Source organism: Haliotis asinina, chromosome 6, assembly GCF_037392515.1.
Source record: "Haliotis asinina isolate JCU_RB_2024 chromosome 6, JCU_Hal_asi_v2, whole genome shotgun sequence".
In the NCBI taxonomy this organism is placed as follows: Eukaryota; Metazoa; Mollusca; class Gastropoda; order Lepetellida; family Haliotidae; genus Haliotis; species Haliotis asinina.
The window spans coordinates 4,469,755-4,488,465 of NC_090285.1; the positions used below are offsets into that span (position 1 = coordinate 4,469,755).

The 18,711-nt window shown below is 37.6% G+C and overlaps 1 protein-coding gene across 1 annotated transcript in view; it reads left to right on the plus strand.

Annotated features, from left to right (window-relative positions):
• LOC137286452 (uncharacterized) overlaps positions 1-18,711 on the plus strand; it is a 104,960-nt gene that overhangs the window by 40,734 nt on the left and 45,515 nt on the right. The window contains exons 4-6 of the mRNA XM_067818329.1: positions 2,287-2,361; positions 6,558-6,639; positions 17,747-17,825. Of these exons, the coding sequence (XP_067674430.1) occupies positions 2,287-2,361; positions 6,558-6,639; positions 17,747-17,825 (236 nt within the window). The remainder of the gene's footprint in view (positions 1-2,286; positions 2,362-6,557; positions 6,640-17,746; positions 17,826-18,711) is intronic.

Here is an 18,711-nt window from a genome sequence, read left to right on the forward strand (position 1 = left end):
AGTCACCCTACTCAACTGCTCATCAAGTCACTCAACTAGTCACTCACTCTTAGTCACCCTACTCAACTGCTCATCAAGTCACTCAACTAGTCACTCACTCTTAGTCACCCCACTCAGCTGCTCATCAAGTTACTCAACTACTCACTCTCACAGTCACTCTACTCAACTGCTCAAGTCACTCAACTAGTCACTCACCCTTAGTCACCCTACTCAGCTGCTCATCAAGTTACTCAACTACTCACTCTGACAGTCACCCTACTCAACTGCTCATCAAGTCACTCAGCTACTCACTCTCACAGCCACCCTACTCAACTGCTCATCAAGTCACTCAACTACTCACTGTCACAGTCACCCTACTCAACTGCTCATCAAGTTACTCAACTACTCACTCACTCTCACAGTCACCCTACTCAGCTGCTCATCAAGTCACTCAACTACTCACTCTCACAGTCACCCTACTCAACTGCTCATCAAGTTACTCAACTACTCACTCACTCTCACAGTCACCCTACTCAGCTGCTCATCAACTCACTCAACTACTCACCCTCACAGTCACCCTACTCAACTGCTCATCAAGTCATGCAACTAGTCACTCACCCTTAGTCACCCTACTCAGCTGCTCATCAAGTTACTCAACTACTCACTCTGACAGTCACCCTACTCAGCTGCTCATCAAGTCACTCAACTACTCACTCTCACAGTCACCCTACTCAACTGCTCATCAAGTCACTCAACTACTCACTGTCACAGTCACCCTACTCAACTGCTCATCAAGTTACTCAACTACTCACTCACTCTCACAGTCACCCTACTCAGCTGCTCATCAACTCACTCAACTACTCACTCTCACAGTCACCCTACTCAACTACTCATCAAGTCACTCAACTACTCACTCTCACAGTCACCCAACTCAACTGCTCATCAAGTCACTCAACTAGTCACTCACTCTCACAGTCACCCTACTCAACTGCTCATCAAGTCACTCAACTAGTCACTCACTCTGACAGTCACCCTACTCAACTGCTCATCAAGTCATGCAACTACTCACTCTTAGTCACCCTACTCAACTGCTCATCAAGTCATGCAACTACTCACTCTCACAGTCACCCTACTCAGCTGCTCATCAAGTCACTGAACTACTCACTCACTCTCACAGTCACCCTACTCAACTGCTCATCAAGTTACTCAACTACTCACCCTCACAGTCACCCTACTCAGCTGCTCATCAAGTCACTCAACTACTCATTTATGTACTGAAATGTACACTGAACTTCTGAACCACTGCTGAAACCAACTATTACACCAGTCACCCCGGTCAACTGCTCATCAACTCACCCAACCATGCACTCAACTTCTCATCTGTGTACTAAAACATTCAATGAACTACTCAACCACTTGCACTGTGCTGGCAATTTGGTTCCTCATTCTGAAAGTGTTGGTTTGAATCCTGGATGGGACTCTGTCCTGAAAGTACCAGCGTTTGTACTTTACTAATGTGTAATCTTAAATACACTGAACTGCAAAAAAACATCACTCCCTTTATGAAATTCATAATCAGTTTTATTCAAACACATGTAAATGACATAATAATTGTGGGAAAGATTTCAAAATTTGACATGTTTGATCATCAATACATAAAGACACATTTCAGACAATTACAAGGCAAAATGATGAGAGGTGGTGTGACAGTGTGTATGGCCTCCTGAGTGTTGACAACAGCATTTCATCATCTTTACATGGAGTGGATGAGATGGTTGATGAAGGCCATAGAAAGAAAGGGGATTGGACACCTGTAGGTCTTGCCACGTCTGATGTTTCTCTGCCACAAACGCCTCTATATTCTGTTGGTGCTGATTGGTCTCTGTGGATTACCAATGGTTGTCCGTGCAGTTTCCATAGTCCTAGCGAATCGATTTTGCAGGTGATGACGGACAAACACCTGCGTTGACAGACAAACTGGGTCTAGCTATCATATAAAAAGTGAAAAAATAATTAAAATTAAGATGAAACATTTAGCATAATTTTTAGTAAGACGACGTTTCTTTGCAGTTCAGTATATAACACACGTTTCATTTGACCACTTTCTATCTGGTGTATTCACTTGAAATGAAGTTCTGAATGTGAGATGTTGTCATAATGACTTGCTATGCATTTGCTTCATTCTCATTGCAGTATTTGCATGTAAAAATGTCGTCAGATTCCTGAAACTTGCCTGTAGAAGTTGAGTTGTTTGTCCGATCTGTTCCGGTAAATTGCGTGAAGATAATGTGTTTTTCTTTGTTTCAGTCCCATGTATGGATACCATGCACAAGAAGAAGAATTCCTCAAGATCTACATGTTTAATCCTTCATCTATCAAGAAGTAGGTGATATGTTTATAACATGCATGTTAGCCTTCACCTTTTAGAATGTTTTTCCCCTGATGATGATGATTTGTGCTTTGCATTCATGTTGGTTCAATGTTATGGGTGTGCAAAGATGATTGTCAGATAAGAATGTTTTCTTGCATACAGGGTAGGGTGATATTGTTAGTGCTGTAGGTATGATGTAGTAATTCTATCACCTCTATAAGCTGCTTATGACAGGAAACTGTCATATCATGTAAATACCTGAGACTAGTGTATCTTTATAAAAATATCTCTCTAAAAGCTTCATTCCAGTTGTCACCTCTTCCAGTGTATCAGTTTGGCATTAGAGAATGAGAAGTCGGATATTTTCTTTCTGCAGTTTGGGCATTTTCACAAGTTGTTGCAGTATGTTTGGGGTTAAATATTAGCCTTAAGAGGTCCACATATATTACAGAACCCCCATGTTACGCCTGGCTCACAACACAGGTCATTCTCAACTCAACCTGAACAGGGTGCATAATAGTATCTGCTACTTGTATGCACAAGAACTCTCAACCCAGTGATTAATCTGATTATTTCAAAGCACTGAATTTCAATATATTTTGTGATATAAAGGGATCTTATTTTATTGAACTGTCGAAGTGTTGAGTGTTCTAAGCTATGCTTGTGAGCTTTGTGTGAGTGCACAACAGTGAACAGGCATGTTTGGTTTTGCTGTGTGTAACTCATGCAAAATGAAAAACATTTATATGTGAATAAAGGTTATGGGGTAGCCTAGAGGTTAAAGCAATCACTTGTCATGCCAAAGACCTGGGTTTGATTCCCAACATGGGTACAATGTGTGAAGCCCATTGTCTTACTATATGTAAAGTTTTACTGCTAGCTTTGTTGCCAGTTAAGGAAGTGATTTCTGATCAGAATGACTAAGTTCAAACACAAAATTGTTTTATTTGTTCTCCGTAGTGTGTTATAAATGATTTAATTATGATTAATTATGAATGAATAAACGAATCCAGTGCCCAGTCCATGTAAAGTGTGCACACAGGGAGATATGGAGTATGGTAGGTAGTATATCCACTAAACTGATTATTGAGTTCTGGCAGGTGTACAGTCAGGTAGCTAAGACTGCATGTCAGCACTAATATTAGCCTGTAAATTAGTTATATCTTTCTTCTAACCCTTGGTTTAAATGTTACTTATTCAGTTCAGTCTAAACAGGAATGATTTATGTTTCTGGAATATACCTATTGTGTCAGTACATCTGCAGAGTACATAAGATTGACATATTGAATATTAGGTCAAGTATGTCTGTAGGAAGAAGAGTACAGTATTAAAGTACTGTCGGAAATGGGAAAAAACTTCATTCTTTGCTGAGGAGAGATAAGTGCAGAAATGAGCAATACAGTCCTGTGGGACTTACTTGGTACAGACCATGGCTTTGTGCAAATTAGTGTGTGATGATATTGTATTACAAAAGACATTTTTTAAATGCTTTTTTGAAATTAGACTTAGCTTCATTATTAATGATAGCTGACATAAAAAATAATAACTTTCATGATGAACCTATCAACGATGTAGCTACCGTGGGACCTTCAAAAAGGAAAGAGATCAGAGGGGTCGGTTCAAATGCAAAACCAGGACAGGCATCGCAGATAGTTGGGCTAGGAGATAGAGATATCAGCTAGGATATGATAACCCTTTAGGGGAATTAGACTGGGGAAGTACAATGCATGTGATAACAATTTACAAATGATATCCAGTCCTGTCGATCATTTAATGCAGCTCTTTTCTATGGTTATCAGGTTTCACATTCCTGTACAGATCTCAGCATAAACTTTATTTAAGAAAGACGTGTAAAGACAACTTATGGCATTAATTCATATTTGATTCTTTAAATATATATTTGTAACCTTTCAGTAAGTCACAGAGTATATACCTGCTCAGAGACAATACTAGGTCACAAGTCTGCAATGGTATCATGAAATACCCAAATTTGGTATGTAAAATGATCACCCCAATTATGTAATTTCCGTTACACTGGTGTAGGTCCCAGGATAGAATAGGCCTTCACCAACCCATGCTTGCCATAAAAGGCAACTAATCTTGTCGTGAGAGGAAAGTAACAGGATCGGGTGATCAGGCTCGCTGACTTAGTTGACACATGTCATCGGTTCCCAATTGCGCAGATCGATGCTCATGTTGTTGATCACTGGATTGTCTTGTCCAGCCTTGATTATTTACATACCGCCGCCATATAGCTGGAATATTGCTGAGTGCGGCGTAAAACTAAACTCAACCACTCACTCAGTTTCGTTGCCACCTAATGCTAGGGGACTTCCAATACTGATAGCAGGACCAGAGGTGTTAAAATACAATTTCAAAGTCTGATAAATAATGAAATCTGTAAAAGTTAATTTTCCCATATTAGAGAATCCATTAAAATGGGTATGCTGTAGCTAAATGTCATGTATTGAATCAATAATACCTAAAAGTGATGGTGTAGCAGGTGTCACAGTCTGTAGCTATTGTAAACAGTGGATATTGCACCAAGTTACATTCAAATCAATCCATTCAAGCCTTTTTTCAGAATACTAGAAAGTGTTACGATGTCAAACATTTAGCTATTTGGGAGAAAAAGACTGTAGAATCTGAGAGAGTGTCAAAGGCTCTGTATTTATGGCACATCGTAGAGAAAAACCCCTTGGGAAGCACCCTTGCGTATTTCTTTTAGCCATTAATAATTTCTTTTATTTGGTGCATCAATGTTTGTATGAACCATGAATTACAGGACAGTGAACCTTCTGTAGCTACCCATTCCACTAGTATGTTTTTGTGAAAGCTGTCGTCCAGTTTGAGGTCATGCATCATGAATGTCGTATAGTCTTTGTCGTATTTCTATCCTATCATGAATATTACCATTAATCGTGTTTGGCTGCATAAAGAAATTAAATGTTTTTTGTGCACTTTTTTCTCAAAAGTGACGATCACAGTGGGACTTTTTTTTTAAAAATTCTTGTTAGAAAAAAAGTGATGAGGGAGGAACACATTTTTATTTTTTCTCTAAGAAATACACCTTGGAAAGTTTAGCATCTGTTAATGAGTTGTAGATTCATTTACACTTGTTCTTACAGACACTTAGTGGACAAATGGATGATTAGGACATGGCAAAGTCTAACATTTTTAGATGACAATAGAAAATTGTTACGCGCACAAATAAAAGTGATGGGCCGATGCTCGAGAAACTTTCACCTTTTTTGTTTAGCCTGATATGAATGGTATACTTGAAAGTGCCATGGTCCCAGACTTGCTCAACTTTACACAAGGCCTACTCAAATATGGGCTGATTATGTGGAAGAGTAGGTATTTTGTTAAATCCTGTTTAAGATTTATTTCACTGTAATAATTCACCAGCAAATTGAACCTGTGTATGTAAAGCCTCATGGGCTCGTTCAGCCTCACACATTGGAGGTCAACCGACCAGGCAGTAGCGACATCAAAATGATATATGTTTAGAAGCTACCTGACATGTTTAATTTGTCAAATCTGTCACTTTTTACATTGTTTGAAAACATTTATTACATTTCAAATTACCATATATTATCAACAGAGTTAGAATTATAAACTATTTGTCGCATTGTTATTGAAAAAAAAAAACAACACACTAGAAAATGCTTTTTGGAGGCATGCTTTGGCAGTGTGTCCACATAAAAAAAATGTCCAAGAGCAAAGTAACAATATTTAGTCTCTTGGTTGACTGGTGTGGATAAAGAGTCAAAAATGTGATCCAAAGCAATCATGGAAAAGTGAAAGTCTGTTGCTACTGGTCATAATTTACTCACTGACCCTGCCAGTATTATCCCATATCTGACACTCCATTTGTTGCATGACCCGCACAGACATGGTTCAGTGACTGTTTGTCACCTTGGTTGAACAGTGCAATAGCCATATCAGTTGACAGGGGATGCAGATGTGCCCTTTTGAGATAAAAAGTAATTGACTTTGGCTGTAAATTGCACAGTTGTCTAAGACCCTGATTGTGACATGTGTCATCACTGAGCCAAGATCCTAAGTTTCACAAGTGGTTTAACTGTCAAAACCTGTGCCATTATAGCTTCCAGTGCCATCTTGTGACTGATATGAAGCATGGTTTGGACAGTTAATCTTGCAGTAATGTTGGTGTCTCTTCAAAGGTTTGTGTCATTGTTTTCAGGGCAGCTGACCTGTTATTGGGTGGTGCAGTGATGAACAAGCCCTTCCAGCCCCATGAGGCTCACATACCATACAACTTACAGGTGAGTCTGTCTCTTGATTCCAGAACATTATATGCTGTGTGAAACAAGTTAGAGAACACCCACCACTACCTGTCATGGCGGATTAACTATAGCCTTATGAAATAGAAACTGTAGTCTCCTTCTTTTGAGTTCTAATGACTTTCGCAGCTTTTACTTCGATTTGTGTGTAAGCCCCATCAGCCTATTAATTAAACCCCTTTTGGTTCTTTGAGCCTACTCATTCCTTCTCAATACCGTCAGCCTGTACTTATCCATTCTCAACACCATCAGCCTGTACATATCTATTCTCAACACCATCAGCCTGTTCTTATCCATTCTCAACACCGTCAGCCTGTACTTATCCATTCTCAACACCATCAGCCTATACTTATCTATTCTCAACACCATCAGCCTGTACTTATCCATTCTCAACACCGTCAGCCTGTACTTATCCATTCTCAACACCATCAGCCTGTACTTATCCATTCTCAACACCGTCAGCCTGTACTTATCCATTCTCAACACCCTCAGCCTGTACTTATCCATTCTCAACACCGTCAGCCTGTACTTATCCATTCTCAACACCATCAGCCTGTACCATCAACATTTATTCATCCCCTTCTCAGCACCATCAGCCTTTACATCACCTTCTGAACACTGTCAGATTCTTTTCATATTTGGTACCTAGGTTCATCACAGTATGAGAAAGGTCACAGTTAAGTTTGGAGACTCTGGCCCTTATTTCAAGGTCACAAGAGGACTTCAGTAGGTTACCTTTGTCAGCAAGATGTCTCAAGACCTTATCACTAGATTTTCTTCCTAGTGGGCACCAAGCTTCGTCTGGGGCTGGTCAGTTTTGGTGAACTTCATGAAATTTTCACGATCATAGCACCACTGAAGATTTCAGCATGTTAAATTACTTGTTAAGCTTGTCAGCAAGATATCTCAAAAACAGTTCACTGGATTTCCTTCATAGTGTCATTCTATAGAGCCCACCTCTTTATTTCTGTGCTGGTCACTGCACTACACCAAGTCAGACATGGTAGCCTTATTGTGTGTTTGTCTGGAAATTATTTTGTTGAAAAGGATGTAAGATAATCACCTCAGAAGAAAGTACAATTGCAAGTTTTTTTAGAAACATATGGAGCAGTGTACTTTCAGGGCACTCTGAACCTACACCTAGTTTGACTCTGGTTACAACTCTGGGTAAATGTCCTTTATACTAGAATACTGTTTCATGGCAGATATTGTCATGTGATACATTGTAAAGGTATCAGTTCTTAGTAGCACACAGAATAGGTCCTATCTCGATATGTCTATGAGACTCATCCAAAATACATACAAACTGCTCATGTTTTAGTCTTGTAAAAAGTCTTTAATCAACATTCTGCAAAATATATTTTTTAAAGGCAGAAATTATTTTATCATGTACAAGAAATTTAATTAGAGACTGGTCCTAAATCAGGGGTTTCCAAGGTCAAGGTCACAAAGATTAACTTGTAAATCTTAAAAAGAATATAGTATTATTGCTCTGCCAGCTTTTTTATAATGATTATTGGCAGGCAGATATGAATTTGAACGTATGTATGTCAATATTGGTAGCACACTTAGGAGATGATGTAGGAATAATGAAAGATGAAAGAATGATTCTAGGTACAACATGGCCTGTTTCAGTCACCTTCAGACTTTGTTGTCATTTGAGATAATTGTTGTCATTAACTGGATCCAAGTGATACCATATCAAGTTTTGTTACATGGATATTTAAATTTGACTGCTTCTCTGTCCATTATAAGGGACTACTGCAGGTTGCCTGTCACCACAAACAGCTTCCATTCGAAGTAGTTTAAGGTTATGAAGGAGGGATCGGATTGTGGTATGGCTAAATCAAAGTGTTGGTGACAGGTAGTGGTTGTTGTGCATTCTAGAGAATCTGCTTTAATTTAAGGATGGATTTGTATTCAATCTGTGTTTGTAAGAGGACAATTTTGATGAAATATCGTACCAGAAAGTGGACCTAGTTGCTCTTGTACAATACAGCCATTGTGTTAAGACTGGCATTAATCTCCTTTAAAGTACATTAGCTACAATTACCTTTGTTCTAAGATTACTCTTAGAGGGGCACGCTGAGTCTTAGTTTTATACAAATAATCAAAACTTGTTTCCTTTGACTGCGTCTAGAATTAACAATCGTACCCTACTCATCTGATGGATGCATTCAATATAGTTTGATAGGATTTGTCAATTTTTATATATTAGTGTCTGCATGCACAAGTGTCTCTGACTCTGCTTGTCTGAGAGTACAAATTAAGATCCTGATCCTTGCCTTTACAAAGCATATTAGATCCAGCCTAGTAACCATGCACTGCTGCAATATGTTCAACTTGTCAGTCCCAGCACTAAGACATCCTTGCAAATTTGTCTCCTTTATGTTAAAAATATTTAAGGTTGTTACTCTTTTGTCTTTTGTACAGTGTACAACTGTGAGTTGGTATTCATGAAAAGAAAAAAAACAGAAAACAGTGTTCATGTCTCACATAAGGAAGAGCTTTCAATATCAGACATTATGTCATAACATGGGAATCTTATGTTAATGTGTTTGCTCAGTTTGATTGGTACATCACTAAAACAATGATATATCCAATTCAGTGAGGTATAACTGGAAAATGGGAAGGCCACACATGTTCATCAATGTCATTAGGTTCAACAAGTGCAGTCTGGAGGGTCACCTTGACAGTGTGCAGTTGTAGGTTCTCTGGACTTCATTATATTTTGAATCCTCAATTGTATTTTGAAGTGTTTTTTCAGTGTTTCCATTCATTTGCAGCAATTATTTGTGCTTAAGAATTATCAGTGGCTTCATGTAGAAATGTTCTTACATGTTGAAGATTTTAAAATATGATTCTGCCTTAAAATAACAGGGGTCAATGAAAGTGACGGGAGTATGTAGCTCTGGGTTAGGTCTTTCAACTTATCTTCAGGATACTGGCCATTACTGTATTACAACCAGGGACTGTTGGAGCTCCACTGTAATATAATATCCACCACAACACAGGCCTCCAAAGTATGCATGCCTGAATGGTTTTAGTTTTACAACATTATGAGCACTGAGATGCAGTTTGGAGAGTTAGATAAATCTTCACTTTGGTACCATGTCATTTCTCCTTTTTCATTGTTAACACAGTGAGAGAGATATTGTTTGCATCGCAGCTACACACAGTAGAACATAATCCAGTATTGACAGTGTGCTTCAAAAACAACGCAAAGTTTAACATGATCTCAAACAGTAACGAACAAGGGAAACGATCAGCAAACAGCTGTCTTATTTTGCAGTTACCGTATTAACTGGAGAATGGAGAATGTTTAACAGGGTTACTGATCAGTGTACTATATTTCCTGAGATCTTTTTGTTGAAAGATGGAAACCAGAATGTTACAATTGGCTTGCTTTGCAGTTTGTTTTACAAATTTGTCAGGAGGTCAAAATGGTGATTGAGAATAAAAAAAGAGTGCAAATTTAGGTATAGTGGATATCAATGTTGGAAAATGTACACTTTTTTCTTGCAATGAAAGTAGAAAGCTTAATATAAGCATTCAAATAATATGCTGCCTTGAGGCCATTGTTTTCCGAACTTAACAGGCCAGTGTTACCCACTTTACTTAATGATATAATCAGTTCCAATGTAGTATGGTGTCCTATTGCAAAAAATGTCCATGTTGAAATTAAATGTGTGAAAATAATGTCAGAAATGAAAAACCATCAAGGAGAGTGCAGTGGACATAAAACTTCAGACTTCATGACGCGAGAATAAAAACGTGATAATATAGATAATTCATTCACTTTATTCAGATACGTCAACAACATAAAAACAATACAAGTGTAAATTGCTCATTCACGTGTCACTACTGGGCTAATCTGGATTAACACATGTCACCTGCTGATACTCTTACTAATAGTTTTCACAAGAGATTAGCCTTACCCACCCCCTTATATACAGTTTAACATTTCACTTGGTTTTTTAACATTTAATAAGTAACTGGTTTCTGTAACTTCTAAACCCTTTGATGTTTGAAAAAGACAAACAAGATTTACTGTTTTTGGAGAGTCATGTTTTCACAATTTACGTAAGCAATCACAACACTTGAGAGGAGATAATTTTATTTTCATTGCTCTAACATTGCTCATTTGTTTTTAGATCACTATACAAATCAACAATGATCACACACCTGGGTGTTGTGTTAAAACATTCAGAGACGCCCTCTGTAACAAGATCACATGCTTGTCACGTGACCGGTCTTTTTCATTGCTGAATGATAGATTCATCGATCAATATTCTGCTTGAAAATCGTAGTCATGTAAAGTACCCATTAGGCCTACATCTCAGGTATTTATACTGTATTGTATTTGTCAATACATTTGTCAACCAGCACCTCGCGAAAATAAGAAGGCGCGAAAAGGTTTAGTGACCACCACTCGTGAAAATTTAAAGGTGCGGAAATAAGACGGTTTACAGTATTTATAATGAAGAAGTTGACCAAGATCCTTTATGGATAAATCTTCTCTTAATTCTTTGACACACAATGTTTTGGGGCCATTTCAGACCCCTTCATTAGGTGAACAGTTCACATGATGAAGGAGTCTGATATGGCCCCAAAACGTTGTGTGTCAAAGAATTGAAAGAAGATTTGTCCATAAAGGATCTTTGTCATGTATAACAACTTCTAAATGCTGCTAAAAGACATCAATAAAGAACTCTCCTCATTCATCTCACCAACTTCTAAATGGCACTCAGAAAAGTTCCTCAAAACCAGTTAAGGACAAATAATCTCCAGAATCATTGAAAAGAGAGAAAGACAGCAAAGCTTTTAATTTTGAAAGATATTTTCATCATTATCACAGTATCATTATCTTTTTTAAAGTACTTGAAACATATTTCTTTCTTTTTTAGATTGATTAAATGTTTAATGTTATCGAATCTTTTGTCTCAGTTAACATGTATATCTCAGGATTAAAACTGTGTGGGATCATTCAGGGTTTTCAGCAATACCCTTAAAAAATGCTCAGCATTGTTTAAGGGACTGTGATGCCAATGTCAGCAATTTTCTTGAATGTGAAGAGCATATTGTGCCTGAAGCAGGAGCTGTTAATGTGTTGCATCAGTCCTGCTTGCACTCAGTGAGCCATGGACGCCATGAGACTTGAAGCAGACGCACCGTACAGATCTGGTACTATTGATCTGCTATTGTTTACATGGGCATATAGTGCAGCTATGTGGGGCACATTGCCATGTGTCGCCAGCTGGGGACTCTATTCATTATCATCATCTGTCACTGGCCACAGATGAACAGTGGGGAATCTTGGGACTGATACTGATTTATTTGGGATAAAAACATATTTACATACTTGGTATCTTGGACATGCATCAGAGCAGTGATTTGGTTGGAATGAATACCATAAAGTGTGACTCGATTGTTCAGAAACTCAGTTCAGAAACTTTCTTCATATAAATTTAAACTTAAATAATCAGCTAATATAGTCAATAGACAAAGACTACCTGTAAATTATCACTGATGAGTATATGTTTGTGTTTAGTTATAATCCTGCCATTGGCATCATGAACACAACACAATTAGGATGCGAAGTCATGCATTAGACCAAGCTACTGAGCTTGACCTACCAAACCATTTTGTCTGTTACTGTACCCAGCAAAAGAGGCAGAGTGTTTGCACTATTTCCACACTCTTTGAAGGAATGTCTTGAAGAATCTATTCCAAACATTTCATTCTATTCCACATCATTGTCTCACAGTTTTGTAGATCAACAGTCATGATGTCAGTCTGGTGGAATATCAGGTCTAGGCTTGATTGTTTACAGACTGCCATTATGTTGTTTGCTTGTCACTGATTGCATCAGGGTTAAATAACAAACAAGCAAACAAACTATCACAGACAGCTTTAGATAAGGTGTTGCATGAAGGAATAGTTTCAAGGGTGTTGAGTCTGTACCCAAAAATGTCAGCTTGTCATCAGTTGAAATTCAGCTTGTCTTCTGGTGAGAGAGGGGGAACAGTCCTGATTCCTGGGTGGAATATTCCTGTGGTTGGATTGCATCCACTGTTGCACAGATGCACTGTTTGTGTTTGGAAAAATATAGAAACAGATAATACATATTGCTCATAACTAGTTAGCTCCCCTGTCACATGCTGTCATACTCACCAATCCCCCAACACCATCAACTTAGCTGAAAGATCAGCGTTCACGAATAGCGCCTGACCCTCTGACACATCTGGCAGATTCGTAAGTCTACAACCGTCTGGCCCCGGTGTCAGACTATATTTCACAATGACTTTGACTGAAGTTTTCATATGTGACACATCACACTTGTTTGCTTTTTATATATTTTATATTTGTTAATAATTCCAATGTCAATTATAAGAAATGTTAAATCTGAAATGTGCGTTTAATTTTATTTTGTGGGTCCGGTCAGTTTTCAGTGGGTCAGACAGACATCTGAAACTTACAGCGCCCACAAACTTATTTTGAAACACCATTCGTGACCATTGTAAGATCAGTGTAATTCCCATACCTTGGCAAAAACTAATGGCAGCTTTCACATGTAGACTGCTGTATTCAACATTCTTCAGATCTGCATACTTTGTGGCTATGTTATTAACAAAAGAAGACTGTCAGGTTTCAGAGATCATGGCATTGAGGATGTAATAAGACTTACAGTTCAATATTTGTGAACTCGATTGTATTCCCTATTGTTACCGGTAGGTTCTTGCTGATGAAATCTGAATTTCTATTGCTTTTCTGCAATTTTCCTAACCACTACTGCAGTCATTTGTGATACTGGATTACAAACACTTCGCCTCTAAACAATCTGTCATTTCCATAGAAACAAGCAACTAAATATAAAATAAAAATGGGCCTCAGTGATGTTGGACCATCAGATGCTGGAAATATCTTCACTTACTTCATTCAAAACAATAGTGTTACAGTTGGAGCTTAGTGGAAGGGAAAATAGTATGTGTCAAGGACTGTGAGTAAGACTTGTGATGCTGGAATAAGATACAGCTCTAAGTTATCTTTACTTTCACTTTCACTGTGTTCCTACTTCCTCGTCAATACTCATCGGTCAGTCTCTGATTGTTTGTGATGAGTGCAGGGAACAGGCTTGATATGTTTGTCTTCTTGTTATCACTGTTTGACGTTTTATCACAAACACATAATAAGGGCATTTGTAATGTGCTGAATTTCTTATCACAGAGGGGCAGGATCAAAGTGCAACAATTTGCCTGTGAGACGCTAGAAGGTTAATAGTCACATGATTTATCCCTTTCTGGGTGCCCATTTTTCTGCTACGTGAACAGAAGCTATTTTGAACAGACTGACCTGCCTTAGGTGAGTGCACCTGTATCACATGTGCTTTGTTGTGGGGCAGGATTGAAGTCTAAGAAACCATCAGGAATAACCCCTGGTTGCCACAAGGACATATATATGTCCTTCTTCTTCAACCCTCACTTTGAAGTCAAATAAAATTCTAAATATAATTCTAAATATATCACGCGCATATATATTTTTAACAGTTTTGAATTCTGCGGAAAATTCCTGTTTCTTGATACCATCCACAATTATCTTAGACCAAGCTAAAGTGCTTAAAATTACTTTTCAAAAAAGGCTCCATTGTAAATGTCGCCATTTTTCACACAATACAAAATTGCGATTCAGAGCGATATTTGCTGTATGGTTTGAAATGTGATAATCGGATAAATACTGTGAGTATTGAATTTTAAAAATAGCGTATTAATGATCACTGATATCAAGTGTTCATGTGGCCGGTAATGATAATTCTGAAAAGTCGCCGAAGTACCCAGAATCGGTTGGGATGTTTTCGAAAATACACTCACATGAACGCCGAAGTGCGCTTTTCTCCATGTTGGATAGTGGTTACAAAATAATGTTTTGAGAAGGCCGGTATAGAGATGCCTATTACATCACGTATATTTTTTAGTCAGCTGCGACAAATGCATCATTGAATTCCCCACACATCTCAGAATCAAATTACAAATGGTCTTTGTTACCAGTACCAACTCTCTAGATAAAACGAAACGGAAGATACTGGGTATAAGAACGAACACTGTGCTTGAAAGACTGTGTGTTAAAAAATCACATGTAGCCATTACTGCAACATGTGCTTTAGTTCCTGTGATGTACAATTTTCAGTATGTTGGGACAAATATTGCAGTTTCATATGAACAGGTTAATAAACAGCGATTTAATTCAACCTTGCACGTAAAACTGATAATATTCATGAAAATGATTTGTACATTTTATGAAATGCATAGACACACATATTATAAGGAATTGTCTCGTTCATTGCATTTGTTTGTGTCCTTTTTATAGACAAAACAATTATGAAAATTGATTGACCAGGAGTTTGTCAAAATGGTTTGATGACTCATTATCATTTTCTTCAATAATAAAGTCAAGTCATATTCGATTAAAACATATTTTGATGGCAGGATATCCAACTCAAACAACATATATGCGAAAATTGTTTAAAATTTATATACCAGATCATGTCTTAATTTGGACAAACCTTACGTCCAAATTCTAATAGTTTCATGCTAAAAAAGCATCTCTTTGTCCCTTTCATCGTATACTTCTGAAGAGAAATAATTTACATAATCATAAGAAGAAAAATTTATATCCTAAATGAATAGTCAGGTTTTGTGAAATTTTCACTTATGGGGAAATTAATGCGAGACAAGTGCGTGTGTTGCTCACAATAAGATGCATAGTAAAACCGTGCAATTGTTGATAGATTTAAGACACTATGTCAATGGTAAAACCATTCTTTTTATGTTTTGTCTAAAGAGTGTTGAATTCTGACATAGAAGCTGAGACCTTTTACTCATTCAGTGGAAATTAAGAGATATATATACTAATCAGCAAACCAGTGTCATCTTTTTCCGACATCACAAAATGCTCTAAACATGCCATGACGTCAACTAAAATGTCTCATTTTTTTCAGTTATTTCATTACATTTGAAGATGTGTCTGTTACTCTGTTAATAACAATGCAAAATTAATCAAAATACACATACACAAACAGGAGAATATGGGAATCTAAGAACTAAATTATGTATCAGGTAGGGCCATTAAAATCGCTATTACCTGCTTTCTCATGTAGTACATTAGTACCTCTTATAAATTGTGAAACTACCAAAAGGTATCTGCTCACATTGGGGAATTTTGTATTGGAATAGTTTGGTTCACTGTGAACAAAACATAACAAAAATATACTGTCCGTACCTACAGCAAATTCTCTCCATGCGATCTGAGTTACATTGACCTAATGTAAAGCATAGCGGAGTTATGCCCCCTTATCTTTATACATGCATAACCTCTCTGTCAGTGTTTGACATCATAGAAGAAAATCAATTTTTGACATTTATTTTGGGTCATACACTTATGTCGTTCAGATATCAAGCTGTATTTTCTTCACTCACACTTTCCGTAAAGATGCCAAATTTAAAAAATTGTAGCAGAGTGCTTTTATCGGTGCACGATAAAAAACGGAGAAATTTACTGTTTTTTAACGTATAGAAAATTTTGGACAACATTTAGCAGTGTCTGTTTCTCAAACCGCTGTGTTAGTCATTCTTATATTTATACCAATGGATGAGAAATTTAATATTCTACATTTCTGTGTAATTTATGGCCGTATGCACCTCCAGGACGAAAATATGTGGCTGAAAAAAAACCTCGCCATCCAGGGGTTTAAAGCTAAAAAAGACGGTCACCCATCCAAGGACTCTTACCACTGCTTAACTTGACCTGATTGTGAGTCTGCGCTGTACACACAGGACAACACCCTCCACAAAACATTCTCATGTGTTGTACACTAGAATCTCCTCTCAGTGGAGATATATCATGATTATATCAAAATGTTTTTTGAAGGATCTGTCAGGATACCAGGAGATGTTCAAAAGGTTCTGGTCAAGGAAGACATGTTACAGCTGTATTCATGTATTCCTGATAATTATGAGGATCAGGCATTAAAAAGATTAAAACAATGCAATTATGTATTGTCTGGTATTTGTCCCTGGAGTTGAATTTGAGTTTTAGATTTGAGCTTGAATTAAATGTGAATTCCAAAGATGGGTACATAAGGACACACTCAATAAATAGTCAGCAACACATGTTGCCTCTAATACCACAGAGAATCTGTGTATAGGACAGGAAAACATGTCACACATGTTGTGAGTATGAGTGTTTTGATCATCTGTACAATTGCACATGGAAATCACTTATTGTTTATTTATGCAGTTAGATGTTTATCCTGGCTGTTTTCCAGAGACTGATTTCCAGATAAAAGGTTTCAGTGTTGTCCAGATGAGTGTTGGTAACTTCTGTACAATCATATCACATGATTCGTTAATTCTGTCCATTGTTTATCTCGACAGTTTTGCTGGAACTGGGATCATTCAGATTAATGTGTACTGCTCAGAAAATTTAATTCTGTCATGATATGCAGTCTTTTGTTGTTGTGTCAGGTTTGATCTACAGGCCATTACAGAGCCAGCCATTTCCCATTGGAGTTCCAGTTTGAAATATATCTCTGTGCCTTGGATATTTTGTAAGCAAACAAGTAAATAAAATGTTTCCAAGACATGCTGTATGTACTGAAACTAATAAATGTCATTTTAGAGATAAATTTTGTCTGGTTTGTTTTGTTAGCTATTTAGTGTGTCACTCAGCAGTATATCTGCTCTACGGTAGCAGGAAGTAATACAATCTGGACCAGACAATCCAGAAACTGAAATCATGAGTCTGCCCAACTGAACTACAATGACATGCATCAGCAAAGTCTGGAAGTCTGACCACTTGATCCCCTTGGTTGCACCCTTTGACATGCATGGGTTTCTAAAGACCAGTTTTAAGCCAGATGTACATGGGGCCATTGGTATGGAAGTGCTGACTGATACGGAATACAGTGGGTAGTAGTACCTGTGACGAATGTGTATTTCTAACCAGGGAGGTTTGTGCCAGGTAAAATGTTGAACAGCTCTATGTGTTTAGCATGAAGATGTCATCAAAATGAAATTATTCTCGTTTGTTACAGTTGTTCATTGACTACAACCTGTATGGGATGAATCTCATCAACACGGCCGCTGTCAAGTTCCGCAGAGATCGTGATGAGGGTGAGTTCAGCAGACATGGGTTTTGGTCACATTGACCAGGCCTGTTGTATACAGCTGATAATAATCAGTGTGTGGATGCTGCATGCTACATTGTGTAAACAGAACAACTTCAACTCCTCCACAGTCACAAGTCAAGAGGGGTGGGTGGTTGTGTATGTGTGGATGTTTGTGGTGGGGGTGGGCAGGGAGTCTGGGTTAGAGTGCTCTCTTACATTAAAAAATGTACTAAAAATGAAAAGAGTGCTATCATACACTTTAAGACTTTCTAAAAAATGTTACATATGAACAACTTCACTTAATCATTTGTATGTTTTCACAACAATGTTATATTACATGTATTGCATAAAAATGTATTTGGGTTAGAAATGGAAAATGTTTCCTGAGTGAACTATATGCTTCAATCTGATATGTTTTGAAACAAAACTGCACCCCATATATATCCCACCTTGTTTATACCTGAAAGATAAGTTACCATAATGTCTGCATTTTGTTTCATGACACAGACAATATGTATCTATTTGCATTTGTAATCCATTTGATTGGATCTTCTTCACATACGTGACTTGACTATCAGTCAACTGTTGAAATAACCAAGTATGATATGTTGTGTGACCAGTAGCAGGAATTATCAGTCTCAGTTGTGAGAAGTGCACTATGCATAATGGCAAATTATGGTGTTATAGTATTCTGCACTGCACTGCACAAATCCACAGATGAATTTTCCAGAAATAAAATGTGTGATTTATTGCAACATGATGTTCTGTTTGACAAGGGACACAGGTGTATAGATTATATGAGTATTTGCATGTTATTGCAAACTGTTGGATAAAAAGCCTGTCGAACAGGCCCTGAATATCAATACAGTCAAGGCTGTGTTGAGAGGAGA